This window comes from Chaetodon trifascialis, chromosome 19 (genome assembly GCF_039877785.1).
Source record: "Chaetodon trifascialis isolate fChaTrf1 chromosome 19, fChaTrf1.hap1, whole genome shotgun sequence".
NCBI lineage: Eukaryota > Metazoa > Chordata > Actinopteri > Chaetodontiformes > Chaetodontidae > Chaetodon > Chaetodon trifascialis.
Window position 1 is genome coordinate 1,907,938 of NC_092074.1, and position 26,263 is coordinate 1,934,200.

Genomic DNA, 26,263 nt, shown 5'->3' on the forward strand with positions numbered 1-26,263 from the left:
ACCCCAGCCTAAATACTCAGATGATCTGAGAAATTTGAATATGCATATAAAATCAAAATCCTTAATGGCCTCTCACTAGCTGTTCCTCACTCTTAGACTCTCCAGCTTTATTGTGTAGGATTAAATGGGCCCTGACATTTTTTCTGTGTCTGTGTCTATACCCTTTAATATATCCTGGTCACAGTAAAACATCTTCATCAAATTGTAATAGATGAATGCATTAGGATGAGGAAGTTGTACTGAATATGTTGCCACTTTAGGCCCGTGGCTTGTATCACAGTCTCTGATATAAATCTGACATCCACATAGCTTACGTAAACCTGCAACCAGCCAAGGGAGATGTGTACTGGCTTGAAATAGCTTGAAACGTAAAATGTCACAATAGATTTAATAGTCACACCTATATTAATTAAAATTTCTATTTTGCCAAGTTGGGAGAGGAGAACAAGTTGAAAACATCTGACCTTATAAAGAGTGTTTTGGTAAATGTGTGCACATACACTTGCCTGTTAAGATCCTCATACCTAATCTAATAGTAGCACAGGTACAGAACAGTCGAAATCTGCAAACTGACACTGTAATACACAGTTATATCTAGCTAAACATTAGCTTATATAACCCACCATAAGCTACTACCCAGTCTCAGATTAGCATGTAACAGCTGCATTGGACCAAAGCAAAAACATTTAGTTTCACAATAACAGCTCTTTTGAGATGCCCATATTTTATTCACCTACTATTTTCCATTGGCCATACCACATGAAAAGTTTCTTTCTGTGAAACAAAAGAGCATGGCAAACGTTCTTTTAATTTTGCTACAGAGCTGTTCTATCCTGAATATGTCTTTCTCCTGTTCCCCAGTATTATTGTTGCCTGTATATTTGCCTCTGTCTGTCTAGCAGGGTGTTCACCTATACCAGTGGCGGCTCCTGACAAATTTCTCAGGGGGACAACTGTTACGATAATGGCTAAGATGACCCGTTCAATGAGTAAAGTAATGATAAATAAAAGTCAGATAGCTAACTTTACAGTGTTACATTGCATTGTTTAATTTGGTTTTCCTGTTCAACCACTAGATGACAACACCAGACATGAATTGTACATACTGTACAGTATTTTTGTATAGCTATATCAAGTTAAATGTCTCAAATACAATAAATTAGGTTCCACAATAAATCATTTCCACCTTGGCCATCAACAGATACATCATCTACGAGTTTGCCCATGAAATCAGTTAGCACAGTCTACAATTTATAGGCACCATGGATGCATAGCAATAATCAAATCAAATCAAATTATACTATCATCAAAACTGTAATTAATCAAATCTTTCCACAACATATTCAGTATATACAGTATTTGGCTGGCAATATGCAATCAACACAACTGTTTACGATTCAACATTTGGAGAGTACAACATAACACAACTCACCATTTAATAACACACTCACTCATCACTTACTGAAATTTTGCTCGCCTCTCTTTCAAGCAGGCAAAGTGATCAATTACAATTTGAAATCAGGCATGTTCCTGACAAGTTCTCTCTCCATGGAAAGCATGGCCAATGTTGCAGTTGCTGGCCATGTCGATCGTACAGTCTCCCGAGTCCCTACGCGTGTGCACGCTGTATCTTTTTTTCTTTTTTTCTCTCTCTTTTTTTTCCGCGCGCTGTGCGTATTGTCCGAGCACGCATCAGTGCGTATGACGAAATCACGTTGGGGCTAGCCCATAGAAATTTATTGTGGGGTGCAGAATTTGAAAGAAAAAAAAAAATCTCAACATGCAAGTCTATGAGAGCCCCTGGGGTGATTTTCAATCTGGCTGAAATGGCCCCAAGGGGGCGGGGCTTCTGATTGGAAAGTGATGTTCAGGCTGCTGGATAATTGGACAATAATAATAATTAAGACTTAGACCGGCAAAATAAACTCTTTTCTCTCTCTTTTTTTCGTGTGGCTGAAGGAGGGCGGTGCACTATCGCCCACTATTGGCCAGCCACCCCTGACCTATACCCAGCCTCCTCCTTCGCCTAAGGTTAAGGCACAGGATAAAAGGGGAGAGCTCTCTCCTACCTGTGCTGGATTGTCCTGAATCCCTGGCTGTGTCTTTGTGTCATTGTGAGGACTACGCTACACTCATCACTACATCTCCTCTTCCTGTGAGTTGCTAATGTTAACTGTTTTTGGACTGACACTTAAAGTGTGCTTTTTGTGTTTCCGTGTCTTCTGCAGCATCAGTGTGTGCCTTGCCTCAAACCTGCTTCGTTGGAGCTTCTTTAGTTTCTCCCCACTCGAGTGCGCCTTTTGTTAATTTCTGCATCCACTCCTTATGAGTGTGTTTTCTGTTTCACCCATTGTGTTTAAAATAAATTGTGTTATTTTTTATATCTCTGTCTCTGGTCTGCATTTTTGTGTCCAAACTAAATTCTCAGGCGTAAAATTCTATGTCTCGCAAGAGAAATTATTTTTATAACCTTCATTCAGTGAATGTGTATGATCTTTAGCTTGTTAGTTATTATGAAGATTCCTTCACACCAGGAAAATAGATGAAATACATTTTCTGTTGTTGCTATGGTGGTTCCTATGGACTCTGCTATCACTGAGACCATGTAGCTTTCTGTTTGAATCATGGTCTTTGCATCGTGAAGATATCTGAGCTGTTTTTTATTTGTATTATTTTATGCAACTGATGATGTTATTTCAACAAAAAAATGTAAGTTTTACAGTGTCAGATGGCTTCAAAGCCCAGCACATTTCTTAGAGTTCCCCAGTGACAATGTAATTCTTCTTCTTTGTTGTTTGTTGCATTTGTACAAATGGGTTATGTCCCGCTGACATAAAATCCCAAAACCAAGAATCATAAAACAAAACATAACATAAACATAAAAATCAAAAACAGAACATAAAATATCTAGGGTTGTGTAAATGGAAGCCTATGCATTCTGTCAGAAGCCTCCTGGATATACGGTAACACTTTCTAAGAAGACCACATCTATGGTGCATTATGAGCGCATTCGTAGTGAATTATAATGCTCATCATAATAAATCATAATGCATTATGGTGCACTATATCAACAGTCATGAATAACTATAAATCTAGTTTATAATGACTTATAAATCCAAGGGTCTTATGAGTGCTCTTGAAAGGTTATAAACTACAGACTGACTGATGGGGCTTATAATACGCTTTGACTACTTGTACCCCTCTATACACACACCTCAACAATAGACTGTTGTAAGGGCTCATAGGATGCTATAATACTCCATGAACGATCATAAGTTATCATTGTGTGCTTTAAGTAAAGTGAAGTTCATATGGTTGCATCTGTAATGCAGCGTACTTCATTGTAATGCTTCATTGTTGGTGTTAATTAAAGGGTAACACATTTGCATGCATTTAAAAGAATCTATGCTGCATCATAAGTCATTATGTCAGATACTAAAATATAAAGACACTACTAAATATGTAGACATAATAGTTTTCAGCTGAAAACATGGTTTTGGGGTTTAATTACAGTTGGTATAAAACACTAAAAGTGAGAAAAAGACAAAACACATTTTAAGTCTCTCTATTTCTCAACTTTATTTTCAAAATACAAACCTTAACACTTAAGTGCAAACATGTGGCATTCATTTTAATTTGTTAACATGTGGCAAACATTTTTTAACTTTCACCCAATGCTACTGAAAAGAATAAAAATAAATCTGTTTGTCATCATAAAATAATAATACTGATCTTGTATCGGCATCAAGTGCAAACCTGCATTCATTTTAACTTGTTAACATGTGGCAAACATTTTTAAACTTTCACTCAATGCTACTGAAAAGTATAAAAATAAATCTCTTTGTCATCATAAAAGGATGCTATCCAAGCTATCAGACAGGAACCGCGTAGGATGGGCTGCCAATGTCAATGTTTCCACAGGGGATAGTCATTGTGAGAAGAAAGCACTGGGGTGGAGCTTCTGATTGGTGACTGAGGGTTGGGACAGGGCCGCTCCTACCCCTACGTCTGATGCATCCACATCTACAACGAATTGTCAGCATTGGGCAGCTGGAGAGAAAAAAAAAAAAACATCTTGGAAGATGTGAGAGCAGTGAGGGGGGCAGCTGTGGTGCTGTAATTGCAGACGAAGTGCCTGTAAAAGTTTGCAAACCCCAGAAACCACTGTAGCTGCTAGTGGGTGTCAGTGTCTAAGTACACAAACACAAACCGGTTCAGCATGTCCCAGAGTACGTCATTCATCACCATCTGGAAGGCCGCTGGGGAGTTGGTGAGACCGAAAGACATCATTAAATACTCATAGTGTCCAGTGGGGGTGTTGAAGACTGTCTTCCACTCACCACCCTCCTGAATCTGCACCAGATGATAGGAATTGTTGAGGTCGAGCTTCAATAAGACGGTGGCCCCCTGGAGGAGCTTGATGGTTAAAGAGATTAACAGAGGGGGTTAGTGGTTCTTTGCGGTGATCTCGTTCAGACCCATATAATCAATGCAGGTCTCAGCCTCTCATCTTTTTTCCCAGCAAAGAAGACCCCCGCCCCAGTGGGCAAAGATGACGGATGAATAATGCCAGCTGCCAAAAAGTCATAAATATATGTGTCCATGGAGTGATGAAGATCCACTCTGGTGGCTAGTTCAATCACTCCATCCAACGATGAAGGCAGGTCATGGGAAACCCACTCATCCTTCATATATTCAGCCAACCTGTGCAGAAAGGTGCTGCAGAGTTCCTGTCACTTTAGCAAGCCTTAGCTCAGAAATCTATGGAGTAATCAGCCACCATCTGCTCCATCAGGTGGTTGATGGTGAATGCCACCTTAGCTTGCTCAGAGGTGAAGGTGTTTGGTTACAGAGAGAAGAAGATGGAGTGTTGCAAGTCTCTGGATCTCCAGCGTAGCGTTTAGGGGTGCCCACTCAGGGTTCGCTGACAGGAGGAGGTGGAATGGTGGGGAGTGACTGACCAGTGGGAGAGCCGCTTAAGTGCTGGGCTGATTGCAATGAGCTTCACATGTGTGATCAGGTGAATTGATAGGTGGGCGTGGCTGAGTGTGGAAAACTACTGGCAGAGCAGGTGAGCAGATGAGATGACAATTCCAAAAGGTCTGTTTTCTTTCCTTAATAATAATTAAAGTGATCATATACTCTGATACTGGTGTTTCAAATTTGATAACCTTTACTGGCCAAAGCAGGATAATAAAGTTCATAATAAATAATAAAAGTAAAGTTCATACACAAATCATTCTGTTGTGCTTGCTTTTGTTTATTTGCCCACAATTATCACTTACACAAAGAGACACTTCTCACATGTATGTAATGCCTGTGGATTCTGTGTGTTTTATAGATAAATGTACTATGCTGCTTGTCAAACAAGATGTCAGAAATATATTTGTATCTTAATTGAACATATTGTGTCCCAGGTATTTATAAAAGTGTAGCCCCACAACTGAAGCTCCTCTGCTAATAAAGTGATGACAGCTAGTTACATTGCTTGTAATTTGTTGTTTATAGCATGAGTTCTCTGTGAGGTAACCAGAGTCAGATGGTCAAAAGGGCTTCGAAGCATTCAATATCCTGACATAACCAGAAAAGATGTGGTTATTGTGCACATATTGCACTGGAAACATTATAATTGTTACTATTTTAATTGGCTATTATTATTATTTCCATGTGAAATAAATTAATGTGAAATGATTTGATTGAGGTTGAGAATGTAACAAAAAAGTTACAAAAAAATCTAAATGAGGCACTATAGGTGTTGTCATAGATAAAGGACATTTTAAAGCATTGTAAAATGTGAAGTTGCTCATATAATTTTATATATCCAACAATATTAGGCTTAGGATATTTAGTATGAAATCATCTTTCTTAAAACATTGAATGATACAATAATAAAACAAAAATTAACACTGAGCCACGTCATCAATAAAACACGTTGAGATTCAAAAGTAATATAATGAAAACAGATGGCCATAACATGAACCTGTCATACTGTGGAATTATCAAGGATACTTTGGTGTCTTTGTGTTGATAAACATTTAGGACATCATTCAAAGAAACCGTGACATGGGAACTGGCACTGACGAAAATAGTTCCGGGTGGCAGTTAATATAGGAGTGAATGCACAGCTGGAGCAGTTGCCCATAGTCTGTCAGAAATCCAAAGATGAAAAAGAAGAAATACGTTATCGCTGGTCATTTCCTGACACGCAAAAAAAAATCTTTATCACAGGTAAAAAAAATTCATACACATTCACTGAACAAAGATTATGAAAATAAACACATTTCTTGCTAGACAGGTTCTCAAAATGCACTTTAATTCAGAAAATATCTGAAAATATTGCACTCTCCACTGAAAGTAAAAAGACTGCCTGTGGTTGTGTGTGTGTGTGTGTGTGTGTGTGTGTGTGTGTGTGTGTGTGTGTGTGTGTGTGTGTGTGTGTGTGTGTGTGTGTGTGTGTGTGTGTGTGTGCAACTGCAGGGCATGGCTGGCAGGTCTGCTCACTCTCCTTGCCCTGCCTCCTCTCCTGATCACACCGCTCCAATCTGGCAATCAAGAGTCACCTGCTGCTGTAATATATTTTTTTCCCTATGTAGACGTGATGATTTGAGAAACAGATGTATATTTTTTTCCTATGTAGACGTGATGATTTGAGAAACAGATGTATACATTTTTTCCTATGCAGGCATGTGATGACTTGGGAAACAGATGTGTCAGCTACCGTGTTGTGATGTAAGCAGAGCACTGATGACCAGAGAAACGGCTGTTGCAACAATCGTGTAGTGCTATTGTGCTGAGCATTGAGTAGAGGCATGATGGTACTCATGCGCATGCTTCCTGGGACTTTGCTTCGTGTGCAGGTGTCTCAGCAGCTGCTCCTCTGTGCTGTGAACTTTACCCTAGTAAACTCAAAGTGCCCTTACTGTCTGACAGTAAATATGTATTTTTTTGCAACTCATAATTGCGTGTTTTACCATAACTACTGATGGAATGAATGTTCTTATAATCTCACCATGGTTTTGAAGTACACTTCATGATTGAAGTACACTTAATGACAATACTATTGTGTGTTATGTTCTTATGTTCTTGCACCCTGAGACTGCACCTTTAATGTAACAGCATTAATCTGGAAAGAAAAGAGAAATCGAAGGAACATCAACTGCCAAAAGAGTACCTAATGGTCTAAAGTTGAAAAAACCTAGAAACAAAGAGAAGATGCCCACGGGGGTGTGATAAACCCTAAACTGAACTGGATATAAGGTAGAGCGCAGACCACTGCAGCTCAGAATCCTTCAGGTTTGTACCTTGTGCATATCTGAACTATTCTCCTTATTGCCGGCAATAAAGTCTTTTGCTCTTGAGATTTCTGACTCCTGGAGATTTTTTGAACACCATGAACTGAACAATTGAACACAGCTGAATTCTGATTTTTGGCCCTTTGTGGCTTTAAACTTCAGGTTTAACAATCCACAACACTGCCACAGTATTTAAGCACTGGCTGTGCACCCAGTCCTGGAGAATTGTCTGTTAATCCAAATGTTAACAACTGGCAACTAATGACTGCTGCTGTCTTTTTGTATTATTGCCTGTGGTTTTGTCTGCTGGCCTGCATTCCTGACCCCAGCCTGCTTTGTGTACCTCAGGTTCATACACTCCAACAGATCCTGCTGTTTGTGCTGTGATCACTATACTACTGCGCCGCAACGCCCATCCTGGCATACCTTTGTGCCCCTCGGTTTACCAAAATACCAAGTGCGCTTTGTGCCTGCCTGTGCTGCACGAAAACACCACTGTGTGAGGTGCGCACCCTGTGCCGTGCCGGCAGCGGAATCGAAAACAGAGCCCTGTGTCTGTAGCATACAAGCTTCATCTAGCATTTCATCCCCATCAAATGATGCTGGACTGACAGAAATGTATACCTCCTGAGGATAGAAATTCCCATTATTGTGGGACTGTTGAGCATGATCAAGCTCAGCACAGCACTGACCTTAGTGAGGAAGACATCAGATGAAAAGGTGATGGAAGGAAAGGAGTTGCTTTGCTGCTGTTAAACAATTTGATTGACAACATAGACACTGGATGATGGATGAATCCCCTGGATGTTCCAACATCAGTGTAAAACATTACAATAGCATGTATTCCACTGGGAAGTCTAGCTTTGCGAATCTAAAAACATGTCACCCTGTGAATGGACATCATTCAGTATTTAAGGGAAATGCATCTGTCTTTGTTTAAGATCAGGTGCTTCTCTAAAACACAACATTCTATATATTGAGTCTTGTGCTGAGCCTTTCATTCAGATGTCATTCCCTCCTAATATTTTAGTGATGTAGATGAACCTAGTGCTGCATAAATATTGGAGAAATATAGACAATGCCATAATGCCAACTGTAATTTCCAAATTTCTGGGATTTCAAAGTAGACAGATAGCTCTTTCAGACAGCTCCTAAAAGAAGAGTATTTCTGCTGTGTAAAATGTCTTTCCATCAAGGTGAAACATAACAAATTATCAACACTGAAGCTGATTAAAATTCATTTTTTTGCTCACTTGCCATGGTGTCATAATAATAGCTTCAATGTAGCTCCTTTGTAGTTTTTTTTCTGCCAAAGTCTCCCAGTTATAATTGTCTCTGTCATTTGTAAGTTTATCAGTACCAATGACCCATTAAACACTACATGTTTAAGTCATTTGATTAACTGGTCAGATAAAAATATTTAAAAACATTTAGTGCACAATCTATCAATCAATTACCTGGTGTAATTTTTTCATAAACTCTCATAAGAATTGTGCCTAATCTTTAAGATTACAAAAAAATGTGCAAGTGTTTACCTGTAGATCAGAACCTCATCATCGGAGCAGTTGTACTGGAGCTGGTACATCTTCACCTGGGGCGCTGACTTACTCACTGTCCACTTGACCAGTGCTGAAACAGCTGTCACCTCAGAGACAGACACTGTCCTCTCTGATTGGCTGTTGGGAGTCTCTTTACTGATTCTGTTGGTCCCTGTGATATCAGAGAGGCGTGACTTTGGTGGTGCTGGTTGACCAGTCCCATTGCTAAGGTGGGGGAGCTGGACGATGGACACCTCCACGGAAGCAGTAGATTCCCCTGCCACGTTATTGGCAACGCAGGTGAAGGTGCCGTAGTCCTTGGAGGTTGTGATGGTGATGCTAAGTGTTCCATTGCTGTACGCTGCAGTTCGGGAGGTGTTGTCAAGCAGTCGATCATCAGGAGAGATCCAGTGGATGGCAGGAGAAGGGTCTCCAGTTGCTTCACACCTTAGAGTGGCTGTCTGGCCCTCCAAGACCAGTATTCTGTGGGTGTGCTGGGTAATGAGAGGTGGCTGACAGACAAACTCCTCTTCCTTCACATTCCAAAAGTAACGACCATTCAAAGCAGGAGGGGAGACACAAGTCTCCAGGTCATCATCTCTCTCAAGCCTCCTCAGCCACAGCATCTCACAGTTGCAGTGCAGTGGGTTCCCACCCAGGCTTAGGGACAGCTGAGGTGCATATGGTGTGGTCATGATCATTGAGTCCTGGGCACGGGCAAAGATGGGGTCTGGAGGTAACTTCTGCAAGCGATTTGAGGTCAAGTCCAATCTTGCCAGCCTTTCCAGGTCAGTGAAGGTACCCTCCGGGATAAAATCCAACAGATTGTGGTCCAGACTAAGCTGGTGCAGGTTAATCATGTGACTGACTGAGTCCCAGGGCAGATACATCAGGTTGTTGTAGGAGAGATCTAGATCCTCCAAGGCAGGTGCCAGGTCCTCAAATGCCTTGTCATGGATGTGTCCCAGTTGGTTATTATTAATGATGAGGTGCTGCAGGTTGACCAAGCCTCGCAAGTCATCAGGGCCTAGCTCCATCATGCGGTTGTTGTCCAGATGAAGTGAGCGCAGTGTTTCCAAGTCACCAAAGGAGAAAGGCTGAATGTAACTGATGGTGTTCCTGGAGAGGGTCAGATCCACCAGGTCAGTCATATTGGCAAAGTCCTGCTGTGTAATGCGTAGGATGTAGTTGCCTCCCAGACGGAGCTCCACTGTACTGCGGTCAATGTCCAGAGGCACAAAAAGAAGGCCTTTGGAGGGACACAATGTCCCCAGGGACTCAGACAGATTCTGGCATACACAGTGCTTGGGGCATGCATGGGTGATCATCATTATGGCTCCCAGGACTAGCAGGCTGGGGATGGTATGGTCCATTGTAGAGTCATACAAAGGAACCTGTGTGAGAAATAGAAAAATAAAATGAGGTAATGGTAATCCCGAAACTTTATCATCAATTCAGCACAGCCCTTCTGAAAGACCATAGAGGACGCTTAGGCACAAAAGGCCAAAAAACTAAACATCTGTTCATCTCTAGCCCTGCGATCAGCTGACAACCGGTCCAGGGTGTACCCCGCCTCTCGCCCGTTGACAGCCGAGAAAGGCTCCGACCCCCCCGCAACCCCGAAAGGGATAAGCGGCATAGAAAATGGATGGATGGATGTTCATCTCTAAATGAGATCAATCTGAACATTTCTCTGCCTCATTTAAGGTGGGATTACTTCTTCCAACACATTCCTCAATGGTACGAATATTCTTCATGAGTTCTCACAAGAAGAACCTTTTCCATCTAAATTTGTATTACCAAAAAGTGTTACCACTGGCTGTAAATGTGTCAAATGCTGTCATGTCTTTTAAATGAATGTTAATTTCTATTATCTCAGAACATGGTGTTGGTCATTAAAAGTAAGCGTGATGGGACAAGAAACACAAACGGTCAGACAATCAGACAGGAAACAAACCTCCAGGACAAACTTGGAGGAGAAAAACAAGTAAAATAATGACTCATACTGTCACTTGCACTGACCTTTCAGGTATGTTTAATTTCAGGATTCAGGTCAAACTCCTGCACAATGCATATACTACTCTACCTGTAAAGCCCACCTCTGTTATTGTGATAATATATATGATTATATTTATTACCTGTCCCAATCCATGGCTCCAAACTGTAGTTGGGAGACCTCTTCTTTTAGGCAATTTTAATTTACTTTAACCTGGTTCATAACTGCAAACCAGCTTTTCACATTCTGGACCAAGTGTGAAGAATAGGGCTTTTTATTTCCTTTCCATGGCAGCAAACACAGCACACAGCCTTTCAGTAATTATGATGCTGCAACCTGGGTGTATCCACACAGTTAATGGCTGCCTAAGTTACTTAGCTACCCCTGGTAGCATGTACAGCAAAGTACTGGCAGTTCTCTCACACACAGGGCAATACTCACTTCCCCCATCAAGCCTGCTAGACTATGTCACATACATAGGTTACAGACCAGGGCACCTTCTTTAAAAGGGAAGGCTAAGCCAGTAGCACATATGTGCAGCTGCATCCGTTGCAAACCTCTCATTCCACAGGAAACAGTTCAGGGCATATCGCCCTGTGAGTCTGCCACAGAAACCACAGAACAAATAAAAGTTTCCACATCAGTTACATTTTAATAAACACATACATCACCAGTAAGTCTCAGATAAAGTACCAAAACAAAATGGAACCTAAAGCACGTAAGGAGGTTGGGTGATGCAGGGAGTTGCAGTAGCAAATAACATTAAGTAATAATTAATAAGAAGAAGAAGAAGAAGAAGAAGAAGAAGAAGAAGAAGAAGAAGAAAGTGGAGGAAGAGACTTTATTTGTATAGCACCTTTCACACAAGAACTGCACCTGAAAGTATATGACAACTACAAAAATTACACACTTCACATAAAAGGCAGGATGAACATAGAAACAGTGGAACTGTTATATAAAATACAATGATGAATACCATGGAACAAATAGAATGAATGTTGTTAGTAACCTGGAGACTTCAGTGTGAAGTGTGACTATCATGCACAATCTTATTATTGCAATTTGAAATGGTGACCAAACTATGAAATAAAATCCAAGCTGTTGTAGAGCTTTAAGAAATTTTATATTCACGGGCAGAATTAATAGCCTAGTTTCCCCTCAAGGGGCGGCTCCTGACGTCCAAAACAGGGCAGGGTGAGAGGAGTCTGGCGGAGGATTAGTACTCTTCTGACATCTCTCTGTCGTCCCCCTCCGCAGGATGAGTGGAGGGACCCCCAAGGGGGGAATCCACTTCGTTGGAGGATCCAAATCCTGCAGAAGATGACTCCTCCTCCTCGAGTGGCAGGATCACCCTGGTTCTCTGAACCCTCCCTCCTGAGACTGCAGAAGCCCTGGCCAGTTGATCCGGGTGTTGTTGGTGGAAATGAGTGATAAGGGTTCGATCCAGGATGTGTTGAGCGGGAACCCACGACCTCTCCTCTGGGCCGTAACCCTCCCAATCAACTAGGTACTGTAGACCCCGACCCCGATGTCGTGAGCAAAGTAAGCGGCAAACAGAGTAGGCAGGACCACCATCGATGCGCTGGGGCGGTGGAGGTGGTGGCTCAGCGGGCATGAGTGAACTCTCCTTTACTGGCTTGACTCAGGACACATGGAAGGCAGGATGAACTCTCATCGAGCGGGGAAGACTCAGCCTTACCGCCGACTCCGTCCTGAGAGGAAGGTCCCTGGTGGATAACCAAACCCTCGTGGTATTCTGGAGCCCTAGACCGATGACGGTTGCCGATGGTGATGTAGCGACCCGATGCACAGAGAAGATCTAGCTCGGGACCAAGTGCGGTGGCAGCGGTGGATGAACCTCTGTACAGATGGACAGGAGACCTCTCTCTCCAGGGCAGGAAAAAGCGGGGGCTGGAAACCATATGCACACTGGAAGGGTGATAGGCCTGTGGCAGAGCTGGTGAGTGAGTTGTGAGCATATTCTACCCAGAGGATTTGTTGTGACCAGGAAGAAGGGTTCTGAGAGACCATGCAGCGCAGCGCAGTTTCCATTTGGCCATTGGACTGAGGATGAAATCCGGATGATAAACTGGTCGTTGCCCCCAGCAGGCTGCAGAACTCCCACCAGAATATAGATGTAAACTAGGGCCCCCTATCCGATACCACGTCAGCCGGGAGCCCATGTAGTTGGAAGACGTGCTGCAGTACCAGATCAGCAGTCTCTTTAGCAGAGGGTAGTTTGTGGAGGGGCACAAAATGAGCCATCTTAGTAAAGCGATCCACAACAGTCAAAATGACCCTGGGAAAGAGGAAGTCCAGTGACGAAGTCCAGGGAGATGTGTGACCAAGGACGATGAGGGATAGGAAGGGGTTGGAGGAGACCAGTGGGAGATTGATGGGGCGGCTTGTGCCGGTTGCAGACTGTGCATGCGTTGACGAAGCTCTTGACATCCTCCTCCAGGGATGGCCACTGGAAAGGCCACTCCAAAAGGCACTGCAGGGCGGTCTGAACACGATGAATGTGTTCCTCCCATGATCGTGACTCAGCCAATTACTCTGCACGAATAGAGGAAAATAAGAACAGTCCTAGGTTCCTCTTCAGCACTGTAGCCAGGCTGACAGAGAGCCATGATTCCGTTGAACCATGTGTCCCTTTAGCCCTCAGCAATAATGATGTCATTAGCTTCTTTAATGATAAGATTCTTACTATTAGAGACAGAATTCACCACCTCCTGTCCTCAACAGGTACTGATTTATTTTCAAACATAGAAACCATACAAACAATACTTCATTTGAGGATTTCTAGTCAGGATTTAGAGTGCATCATAACACAAAGACACCAGTAGTTAAAGTTACAAATGGCCTTCTAATTGCATCAGACAAAGCACTTTTCTCTGTGCTGGTCTTATTAGATTTTAGTGCTGCATTCGACACCATTGACCATGGTGTCATATTGCAGAGACTGTAACACTTCATTGGCATTAAGGTAACTGCACTAAGCTGGTTTAAATACTACCTTTCAGATCGCTCTCAGTTTGTACGTGTTAATGATCACTCTTCTATGCCTTGCTAAAGCCAGCAACAGAGTTCTGTAAGGTTCTGTGCTTGACCAGTTCTATTCACCCTATATATTCAATTCAGTTTTATTTGTATAGCACCAAATCACAACAGAAGTTGTCTCAGGACACTTTCCATACAGAGCTGGTACAGAGAGAGAGACAGAGAGACAGACAGACAGACAGACAGACAGACAGACAGACAGACAGACAGACAGACAGACAGACAGACACAGTAACAGACATGCAGTCACAGTAACAGTGAAGTTACTGCTTCCTTTAGGGAACATTATTAGTAAACACTCCATAAATTTCCATTGCTGTGCAGATGATACCCAGCTATATTTATCAATGAAGCCAGAAGAAGCCAATCAGTTAAACAGACTACAAGACCTGGATGACCTGCAAATTTCTTTTGCTAAACTTGGACAAAACTGAATGCTGTGGCTAATTTTGTTATGTGTTGTGCGTGTGTGTGTGTGTGTGTGTGTGTGTGTGTGTGTGTGTGTGTGTGTGTGTGTGTGTGTGTGTGTGTGTGCGTATGGGAGTGAGATAGGTTGTGTGAATGTCGTCATCTCACCTGGTGATTGGCAGGTAAACAATCACTTGACCTATGGGAGTCACAGGTGAGCTATGGATGGAAATTGGGTCACGGGAAGCCATACAGTTTTTCAACCGAGTGTGTCAGTCTGTATAGGAAATATAATTAATTTATATGTTTAACACAAGCTTGTCTTTAAAATGAATACACCCGGTCTTTTGTAGGTGTTTTTAATCTTTGTAAAACTAAATAAAGTACTGAATAGTACGACATGGCAGACCTCGTTTTTGGATACACCACGCATTGGAAATGACTTCTAATTCCCACCAGTGGCTGGGTAAATCCTGCTACAATTCTAAATAAAGCTTTCAGCAGCAATTACTCCATATCAAAATGAGTCACGTGGAAAGTAATGCATGTGTCAATCAACGTGAAGCAGGAGATGCGCTTGGTAGAAGCCGACTAAACTCACCGTTAAAGCATTGGAAGCAAAAATAATATCAAATCAAAAGGAATGAAATACCAGGAGAAAGAAACTTTACAACCTAATAAAGAATATTGAACAGCTGATGCTTTCAAGTAAAAATGTGTCTGAAGTGCAATCCATGTCTGAAATGTTTTTGAGATTGGTGGTGGAAACAATGGAGTTGCATGAGTGTTTGAAACCATTAATATCTGAAGAGGAAATGACAAAACAGAATGCATGATTTGATACCCGAATGCAGAGCAACAGAGAAATGATGCATCCATCCATCCATTTTCTATACCGACTATCCCTTTTCGGGGTTGCGGGGGGCTGGAGTCTATCCCAGCTGTCAACGGGTGAGAGGCAGGGTACACCCTGAACTGGTTGCCAGTCGATTGCAGGGCAACATATAGAAGCAGACAACCATTCAGGCTCACACTCATACCTTACAATTTAGAGTTACCAATTTAGAGTCACCAATTAACCTAATGAGCATGTTTTTTGGTCTGTGGGAGGAAGCCGGAGTGCCCGGAGAGAACCCACGCATGCATGGGAAGAACATGCAAACTCCACACAGAAAGGCCCTGCCCGACCTGGGGATTGAAATTGCAATTTACACATGACGATGGTAGTGGTAATGATGCACCAGACGATGGTGACGGTGATGGTGCAGTGGCTTATATTAATGCTGTGGTCGTTGATGATATTAATATTGTTATTAACGTAACATTTATAATGTTGGTGATCAAACATGCTCATCAGTTGGCCGCTCCAGCCATAAGTCTTCAAGGTCATCAACCTCCTCTACATGTCTCAAGGCAGAGGCTGAAGTGGCTGCTCTCAATGCTATGGCAGCTGCCCTCAAAGAAAGACATGGTCTGAAGGCTCAAGAGGGGCAGATCAGACAAAGGAGACAAATGCTTGAGTTGCAAAGTAAAATTGCTGCCCACACAAGGTTACTGTGCTTAAATACAGAGGTTCTGATAAACAGAGCTCTTGAGCTCATTCGGATAGAATGAATTCTTGTCTGGAAAGTTCAAAAAGGAAATCCTCTCTCAGACCCTCTGCCATTGATTAGTGTCACAAAGTTCAAAGCATCAGTTCAACTATTTACCAAAAGGAGACAGCAAAGCTACACTGTTGGTGGAGACACAGCAGAGAGACACAAGCTCTCAGTACTGTCATCCACCAAGGGGAGGCAGCAAAGCTGCAATGGCAATAGAAGCGCAACTAAAGGATTCAAATGATCAATTCCAGTACCTAGCAGCAGGAGACAGTAAAGCTGCTATGTCAATGGGGGCATGGCCCAAGGAGTCAAAGTATCAGTTAATCATCCATCAATAGGTGGCAGCAAAGTCACATTGCCAATGGAGACAGCGACAAAAGAAACAACTTCGAAAGTAAATGGATCTAAAGCTTTGAGCCCAAACTGTTTCAAGAATGCCAGCAGACATATTATACAACAGATTACACTCAGGAAGCTGCCACTCATTTCATGTAGGAAACTAACCAATATGCAAATTCAATGCAAGCCAATATGGCCAAGACAATCTCTTCAACATCATGCAGAGACAAAACAACATCACAGCCCTGCTAGTACAAAAGCAGTCCACATTGTCATTACCTCCAAGGGATATACCAACCTTTGATGGGGACCCTCTGGAGTACCGAACATTCATAAGAGCATTTGAGCATGGAGTAGAAGCAAAGGCTACCAGCGCTGCAGACTGTTTATGTTTTTTGAAACAGTACACAAAGGGGCAACCCAGTGAGTTGGTTAAGAGCTGTCAACACATGTCACCTGACAGGGGCTATCAACAAGTAAAAATTCTTTTGCAAGAACGCTTTGTGTGACAAGTGACAAGTTCCTTGCTTGGAGTCCTCGCAAGGTTTCATCAAGAGCAAACTGACACAACACCTAGCTGTATACAGAATGACTGTTTGCCTAGCTGTGCTAGTTTGTCCTAAGGAAAACTGCTGAGGACAACAGAGCAAATTCCCCAGCAAATGTGATTGACGCCATCAAGCACAACTTCTACGTGGATGACTGCTTGAAGTCCCTGTCTTTAGAGGCAGAGGCCAAAGCCCTAGTGAGAAACCTGACAGCTGTATGCAACTTGGGAGTATTTCAGCTGATAAAATGGATCAGCAACAGTAGTTCAGTTCTGGAGTCCATTAACATGGAAAAAAGGCCAAGGAAGTGAAAGAGCTTGATTTGGACAGAGAAAGTCTCCCTGTTGAAAGAACTCTGGGATTCTGGGATTTCTGTGGTGTGCGGAAACTGACACCTTCAAGGCCAAGTTGGCAATCAAGGAAAGGCCACCCACAAGACAGGGTATCTTGGTGTAGGGTGGGGTGTCCATGGTGAGCTCAGTGTATGACCCAATTGGTTTTCTGGGCAAATCACAAGCACCTGACTACATCATTTCTCCAATGCTTGTGACAATGGTTATGGCACAGTGTCATACCTGAGGCTGCAAAACGAAAGAAATAAGACCCATCTAGCCTTCATGCTAGGAAAAGCACGAGTTGCTGCAGTAAAGAAGGTTACAGTCCCAAGGATGGAACTAATAGCTTCTCTGCTTGCAGTCAGAGTTGATAAGTTGCTGAGAGCAGAGCTACAGTTAGAGCTGAGAACATCAACTTTCTGGACAGATAGCACAATAGTGCTGAAATACATCAGGAACAAAACTAAGCACTTTTGCACCTTTGTAGCCAATAGGATTTCTGCCATAAGAGAAACCACTGCTGTCTCACAATGGAGGTATGTTGGCACAGAGCAGAACCCGGCGGATGAGGCCTTTCGTGGTGTGAAAGCCGAGTACTTTCGTATATGCAGCAGATGGATTCATGACTTTCTTTTCAAGAACGAAAGAGAGTGGCCCACTGTGGAAAAGGAGATGCTCCGATTCAGCACTACACTTGGTAACCAAACTTTGTCTACAGAGGATATTGAAGCTGCAGAACAAGCAATTGTTCAGTTCTGTCAACTCGATAGATTTCATGATGAAATAATTGCTCTGAAAAGGGGGAACATCTGAAGTCAAGAAAAATAGTCATATTTACAAACTCGATCCAGTGTTGGAAAAAGGACTCTTGAGAGTAGGAGGAAAACTTAGCAAAGCAGCAATGCCAGATGACACAAAACACCCAGTTATTCTTGCTAAAGATCACATCTCCACTCTCATTTTACCACCTGCTTTCCAGGCTTCAGCAAAACTACTGGATCACTAGTGCTAACGCTGCTGCCAGAAAGATTCTCTCCTCCCGTGCTGTCTGTCGACGTTGTTAGGGAAAGCTGGCTGAGCAAAAGATGGCAGATCTACCTAAGGAAAGACTTCAGCCCGATCTCCCACCATTCACAAATGTAGGTGTAGACTATTTTGGCCCATTTGAGGTGAAGGTTGGCTGCAGCCTCATCAAACGCGACGGGGTTATCTTCACCTGCATAGCCAGTCATGCAGTGCATTTGGAAATGGTACACTCAGACACCAGTTCTTGCATTCATGCACTGTGCAGGTTCTTTTCTAGAAGAGGTCAAGTGTCACACATTAGAACAGATAATGGAACCAACTTTGTGGGAGCAGAACGTGAACTGAGAGAAGCTCTGTCTGCTCTGAATCACAAGAAAATTCAAAAATAGCTACTTCAGTCAGGAGTGAAAAGGAGTTTTAACACCCCTGCTGCATCACATCATGGTGGAGTATGAGAAAGAGCAAGTTCAGTTCCTGGCAGATCTCTTTTGGTATAGATGGATTTGGGAGTACCTGCCACTGCTACAGGAGCATCAACGGTGGTCAAAGGACAAGAGGAGCTTCGTTACAGGAGATATCGTCATCGTAGCAGACTCTACTGCCCCGCGTCAATCCTGGTTGTTGGGAAGGGTGTTGCAGACCTTTCTTGACACAAATGGACTGGTTCGGTCTGTCGAAGTCCAGACCAAGTGCAGCATACTGGAGCAACTGATCACTAAAATCTGCCTTCTTCAGGAAGCTGATTAAAAGACTGACATAAATTTCCGGGGTTGTCCGTAACTATGGACATGCTGACTGAACTGAGACACACACTTGCACTATGGACTCATAATTGGTGCCACATTTTATAGGGTGTAATTGTTACGCTATGGTAACAATTAGGGGCTGGCGTGTTGTGGCTAATTGTGTTATGTGTTGTGCATGGTGTGTGTGTGTGTGTGTGAGTGAGTGAGATAGGTTGTGTGAATGTCGTCATCTCACCTGGTGATTGGCAGGTAAACAATCACTTGACCTATATATGGGAGCCACAGGTGAGCTACGGATGGAAATTGGGTCAGGGGAAGCCATACAGTTTTTTATCCATGCATGTCGGCCTGTATGGGCAATATAAATAATTTGTATGTTTAACACGCGCTCATTTTTTAAAAGTGTACACTTTTGTCTTTTGTCAGTGTTTTTAATCTTTGTAAAACTAAATAAAGTATTGAATAGTATGTCGTGGCAGACCTCATTTTTGGCTACACTACACGTTGGAAATGACTTCTAATTCCCACCAGTGGCCTTTTTTGTGGTTCGATGGCCACTACACTGAAGTTATATTATTAGGCCATAAACAACTCCCATGTAAACTTAATTTCAAGGACTGCCTTTTTTCACCTATGTAACAGTACAAAAATCAGCCACAATCTGTCTCAAAACAATGCAGAAAAACTAGTCCATGCATTGTGCCTGTGAATATTCTCATTCATCCAGGTCATTGTAAGCTTCAGGGCATTCAATCGATCGCAACTAGACTTTGTCAGTTTGTCTTGGAAGACGTTTCGCCTCTCATCCGAGCAGGCTTCATCAGTTCATGCGCACCAGACTAGATAGGACAACTCTAGGCTAATGAAATGGTGTTAGGTTCAAGTATTTATCCTCTGAGTGAGGCCAACCCCCCAAAACCAAGGATGGTATCACTCTATTGTGAGGCAAACGATCCCCCATTAAGGCGGGGTAGGGTGCGACCCTTGGGTGTCAACGACAGTCGTCTGCCTCGTTAGTGTCCCATTCTTGTCATTGGAAGGCTCCTTGAGCCATGTGTGAATGGCTTTGTTGTTTATTTTCAGAGGCTAAGTTTTTGAATCTCTTTGGAAGAAATGAAAGGACAGCATTGTATGTGGGAGATAGGTGGTGTCTCAGACCTCCCCCTCTGTTCAGAGACGGTTTTTCAACCTTGACATGGATGGCTTCTCTCACTCCTATTTCAAACCATCTGTCTTCTCTGTCCAGAATATGCACATTTTTATCCTCAAAGGAGTGTGCTTCCTCCTTGAGGTGCAGGTAAACAGCTGAGTCTAGACCTGAAGAGTTAGCCCTTCTGTGTTGTGCCATGCGTCTGCTCAGTGGCTATTTTGTTGCCCCAATATATAAGTCTGTGCATTCCTCACTGCACTGGACTGCATACACCAGATTGTTCTTCTGAGTATGAGGTGTCCGGTCTTTGGGGTGCACCGGCCTTTGTCTGAGAGTGTTCCCAGGTTTGAAATGTACCGGGATGTTGTGTTTGTTAAAGATTCGCCTGAGTTTCTCTGATACACCAAACACATATGGAATGACAATATTATGCCGTCTGTCTCTCTTCTCTTCCTCTGTCACCCTGTTCTTTCTGGAAGTGGCTGAACTTTTCACAAAAGACCAGCTGGGATAACCACAAGTTTTGAGGGCATCCCTCAGGTGTTTGTGTTCCTTGTCTCTGGCCTGTTGGCTGGTTGGAACATTATCAGCTCTGCATTAGTCCATGCATTCGTCACTTCCAAGTTGGATTATTGCAATTGCTTACTGTCAGGCTGCCCAAATTTATTGCTGAATATTCTCCAGTTGCTCCACAACACTGCAGCACATGTTCTGACAAAAATGATATTAGTCACTCTGCACTGGCTCCCTTTAAAGCCAGTGCAGAAGGCAACGTCCCTGCTACAGTTGGCAAAAACCTGTTGGTGTGTGCTAACCACTTTGAGACTGTTTCTTCGACCTTGGTCCGTATGAGGCAGGATTAGCCAGGAGACTTTTTCTAAAGGAGCGGTCACTTCCAACTTTGCATGGAATACCTGCAGATTAGCACAAACTGTTGTGTGTTGTAGCATGAGTTTTGCCATGGAGAATGATGAAAGGCTAACCACTAGCTTCAAGACTACGACTTCAGCCATCAAAGGATAGCTAGCTGCTACCTTAGCTTCTGGTACATCAAACCACAAGTTACAGCAGAATCCAAACATTTTGTGTTTCTGATCTTGCGAATGCTTTAATGCATGTTTGAGATGTCAGCATTTACAAATATTTAGCTGTGTTTATTTTGCAGTTTTACATGAACTAGCCAAGTAGTGTTTTGCTATATAGCACAAACTAACTAACCGCTATAGGGCTGCCACCTTTCAGAAATGAAAATAAGGGACGCTCACCACAGCTCCTCGGGGCCATGACCACCACGGCCCCCGTGGGGTGGGGCGCCCGCAGCAGTGGTATGTTTTATTTTGTGCCACTGTTTTTAGTAAAGGGGTGATCAAGAAAGCAATTAGTCATACTTAAAGCTTGAAATGCTTTATTACCAGTGAACACATTCTTTATTGTGCAACATTGTTGCATATTAAGTGCTGTTAATTAGGCTACATAAAGCCGTAATTACATGCATCCCTATTTAACATACAATGAGGAAAATATATAACAAAGTGCCATATGCACACAACTTAGTTATTGCACAATCAATTAACCTAGTTAATGAGATAGGTCAGATGAGGTGATCCAAATAGTTAAACCACACTAATAAAAGAGGTGTGTGATATCTGTCTCTAGGCAACCGTGACAGCAACATACGCAGGCAGTGAGGCACAGACACACAACTGGGGTCCTGTGTAGATCCTGCCATGACAATTTTGTTGGCCTTAGTATTTCCTGTGTTTTATTTTGTTCATCATTGTTAGATTTAGTGTTGATGTGTGTGACAGACATGTGTATTGGACATTTGTGAAAATATGGAACAAATCGCGTCCCGTATTGGTTCAATATGGGACGCAACATTTAACTGTCAATTAAAGGACGATTCCGTATGTTACGGGACGGGTGGCAACCCTAAACCGCTAGCTTCTAGTTAGCAATCAGCATGGGCTCCATATGCAAACCCAGCAACCCAGTCGGTCAAGCGATACATACACAGACGCTCCATTGGGTCTAAGCTTCGGGAATTTGACAAAACAATGCATTTGGAAATATTTTCTAAACTGGAGTATGTTAGCATAGGCCAGGGCAAAACAAGTGTGTGGTTGAGACTGCTACGTCACAGCACAATTTACACTCCAGGCAAACAAAACAATGAGTTTCTTCTCTTGGAGTTTATTAATGAGTGATCCTTTTTAATGCTGTATGTAGCTGGTGGCATAGCTATACATGTAAGACAAAGTCTCTTTTTTTATATAGGCCAGTGCATCATTACAGTTACCTGCTGTTGATCAAGTGTAGCAGTTAGCTGTTGCAGCCTTCAGTGCATGAATTTACACTGTAACAGTGCTGTCATGTTGTACTCCTAGGTATGCCCTGTTATCATAACAATATACTTGTTGTAGCTGTCCAGGCTACTGTGTCCTGCAAGGAATTATGTTGTAATGCACTGCATTGCAGCAAAAATGCTGCTGACAATGCGGACAAGCCACCACATCATCAGGGGATTCCCTTTTCAGACTGAGCTTTCCAAAGTCCAGGAAGGCATAATGCAGAGCCAAACCAGTGAAGACTGAGGTCACATTCATAAGTGTTAACTTCTTTTTTTACAGCAACTCAGAACTTTCAACACAATAAATAAACCAAAAAACACACTTAAATACCTGAGAAACTACAAAATTCAAAGTGTAAAACAAGTTGTTGAATAATATAGTAAATGATACTTTGTGTCAAGATTCAGTGTGTGTGTGTGTGTGTGTGTGTGTGTTGGGGGGGGGGGGTGAAGCCTCCATATCTTCCCTGGGCGTCAGGAAACTCCTGACGTATGCCAAGTACAACACATGATGATGCCTACATTATGTTAAGGCCCCTACACATGATCAGCGGTAAAAACATTTTGCGCCGGTTGTCCCATTGTTTTCCTATGGAGAGAGCGCTGGCGCCCGACTAAGTGGCACCGCTACCCTCGGCGTGGTGCACCGCTCGGATCTGCCGCTTACCGCTGCACTCAAAGTTCAAATTACTTTAAATTTGACCTTGTTTGCCGCTGACCTTTCAAAGTGCAACCAATGAGATAACAGCTCCAGGGAGTGTTTACGAACTACCGTTAAACTAAATACAATGCTAATGTTAGCTTAGCTGTTTGTGTATGTTCGCTATTCCAGGCAGACGCAGTGACTACTGCGTCTGCCTGGAATAGCGACTACTACTACCACGCTACTGCAAGGGCCTTCTTTTGCGACAAACTCAAATACATTGTGTATAATAATTTACAAACAACGATTAGTTTTCCGGAGTGAGAGGAAGTACTTGCATTGCCTAGCAACAGTGAATCGCTCGCACTTGTTGATGACGTATATCTAAGCTCCGCCGCCTCCGCTCAGCGCCTCTGCGCCCTACCTGGCGGTGAGCGAAGAGCAAATTTCTTATCATGTGAAGGCTCCTTTAGTCAACAGGTTAAATGAAGTCAACATCTATATTCACATTTTTTGAATTTGGATTCAGTAAGTCCTTCACTTGTACTGTATTTCCATGTACAAATATTCATGACTGCGGTCAATAAATATTTCTTGTATATCTGTAAGATGTTTCATGTGAATTCATGTGTAATATACAGTATTTCCTTAGGATAAACTTGGCTGTATGTTCAAGAAAAAATATGATCTGAATTTGTAGCATTGGCTGACTTTATTAATTTATTATGGTGTAAGATCAGTGAAGTTATTAGGGTATTATAGATAAAACTCACTGCTCTATCCTCCATAGCTGTATTCAGCCTTGTAAATGTTGTATGTGTTCTGCAGCGAGAAAACATTTAGGTAAACAGGTTCTAAACCTGGATGGTCGATCATGCATGGAGGCCTTTCATCCAGCTGCTGCATCCGTCTTGTAAACTATTATGCATAACATAAGGTGAGTATCTGGAGATGCATTTTATCTGCAATCATAAACTATGATCATAAGTGCAGGTAAAGATAATGTGACCTTTAGCACTTTCTGGAAGCATATGTTCTCAGGCTCTGATTGCATTGTTGCACACCAAAAATCATGCATGTGTCTAGCTAAAGAAATAAGAAACCTTGCATACCAGTATTTGCAACCAATAATAGCACCCATGTTTTAGATTTGAATGCATGTGCTGTCGTTTGCTACTTTTTCTCAGCCGGAGGCGAATGGCCAGTAGTGCTGGCCAGCAGTGTCCTCTGTGTGCGCTCTGCCCATTCATGTGTAAATGACAAGGTACACTGAAACTAAAAGCGCAGTTAGACCGGTCAATGTCTCATCAACCCAGTGGTCGAATTTGATGATAGACACCTCTGTTGACCAGTCAGAGGCAAGAGATTCGAGGCGCAGCACCCAAGTTCACCATAGAAACACCAATGACGATCCAGAAGGGAGTAACCCCAGAGATATATTGCATGAAGAGCGCTCCCCCCACTCTAGAAGCCCCTCCTTTTTATGTAAACAACCAGGAGCTTTGGATTCTCAGCTTTCATATTACACCAGGCTTGTGTGGTTTGTGTGAGGTGGTGACGCACTAAAGTGGACATGCGCTACTTTCGTGTTTTCATTACATGCCCTCATAAGTTCTTGGAGTATGAATTATATTTCGTTTGGTCGGCAATGCTTGGTAGAGGCTTTTAATGAAATTTAATGAAATTTAATTTTAATTTAATGAAAAATAATGACATTTAATTTAATGAAATTTAATGAAAATACATCTGATACAGGATATAAATCCTCTACATCAGATTTAAGATAATAACAACCATACAAAAAAAAACAAACAACAAAAAAACAAAATACAATATACAGTATATTGTATATAATAAAGTATAAAAACCTCAATAATGCATACATATCACTGAAATACATGTAACAACATATCCAGGATAATCTCCCACATTATCTCAAAAATAATCCAAATCCACAAAAATCATATACTTGCTTTATAATTATATAAAAAAATCCTTATTTGACCAAAATTTATCTAGTCTATTTTTAAAAGAATTCACTGATGGGGCCTGCACTACCTCCTCTGGAAGCTCATTCCACACTCTTACAGCCCTAAGTGTAAAAACGTTTTTTCTTTTGTTTTGTTGTCAACTGCTTCAACAAGGTGTGACTTTTCTACATCTTGCACCTCTGACCGGCTCCCTCTCCATAGCAATGGCTAAAGGTAAAAGTGGGTATGCTATTCTTTACAGTAACACGCCATTACAAACTGGTAGCATAATTTGTTAGAAAAAATAAAAACGTTTAAATAATTCAATCTAATGGACATAACATACATCTACTGTATGGCACAATTTCAGAACTACTTATTCCTGCAGTTTCTGACTCTATATTGCAGTTTGGATTTTGCAGCATAGTGTGACGTATGGATTGACTACACACAGCATCATCAACAACTTGAACCTGCATGAAGATGATTGCTTCATTTATGTTGTGTTCAATGGAATTTTTATAGCTCAAGGGAAAAAAAGACTTCCATAAAAAGACTCCCTCTCTGTTACCCGGTTCTGAACCCTGTTTGTAGGGTGCTGTGTTCAAAAGATTAATAAGTTTAAAAAGGAAATAAATAAAAAAGTAAAAGTGACATCATGAAATTGCTTGTCTGTTGTCTGACAAATTAAGCCTCTTACTGAGTGCTGTGAAAAGTCTCTTTCCTCCTTGGTGTGACAGCATTATGGGCCACTTTGCTTCCAAAGAACACCAGCATTTAAATAAAGAAACCTACCCCTCAACAGGGCAGCAAGGCAGTGAGCTGCCCTTTTACGTGGAAATTCTTCCCAGATATAGAGTGACAGGATGTCATTTTACGTTTTAGACATTCTACTGACAGTCGAGAAAGAAACTGGCAGGACTGGCAGTATCAATGGAGAATAGCGTTATAATACTACTACTACTACTAATAATAATAATAATAATAATAATACTAATAATAATAATAATATATGTATTACATTTTTAAAAATAGTGTTTACAACAAAGAATATAGCAAAACACTGAGACAGCGGGATGTTTCCATGTTTGGATTGATGTTTTACTAAATCTAATGGTTACTGCAATTCAGGTTTATTTTTGTAGCTCAGAACATCAGTTCTATTAAGTGATAGTATTAGTCACCAAAGTAATGGCTGAGATCTCAGAAAGCAGACAGGTCGTAAAGAAACCTCCAATCAAACCCTAATGAAGACAAAAAT

At 42.1% G+C, this 26,263-nt stretch overlaps 1 protein-coding gene across 4 annotated transcripts in view; it reads right to left on the reverse strand.

The window, feature by feature from the left end:
- The window catches only part of lrfn2b (leucine rich repeat and fibronectin type III domain containing 2b), a 185,973-nt gene that overhangs the window by 16,821 nt on the left and 142,889 nt on the right, over nt 1-26,263 (reverse strand). For all 4 annotated transcript variants that reach the window (XM_070986869.1, XM_070986871.1, XM_070986870.1 and 1 more), the window contains one exon: nt 8,828-10,224. In XM_070986869.1, the coding sequence (XP_070842970.1) occupies nt 8,828-10,203 (1,376 nt within the window). In that variant the 5' untranslated portion in view covers nt 10,204-10,224. The remainder of the gene's footprint in view (nt 1-8,827; nt 10,225-26,263) is intronic.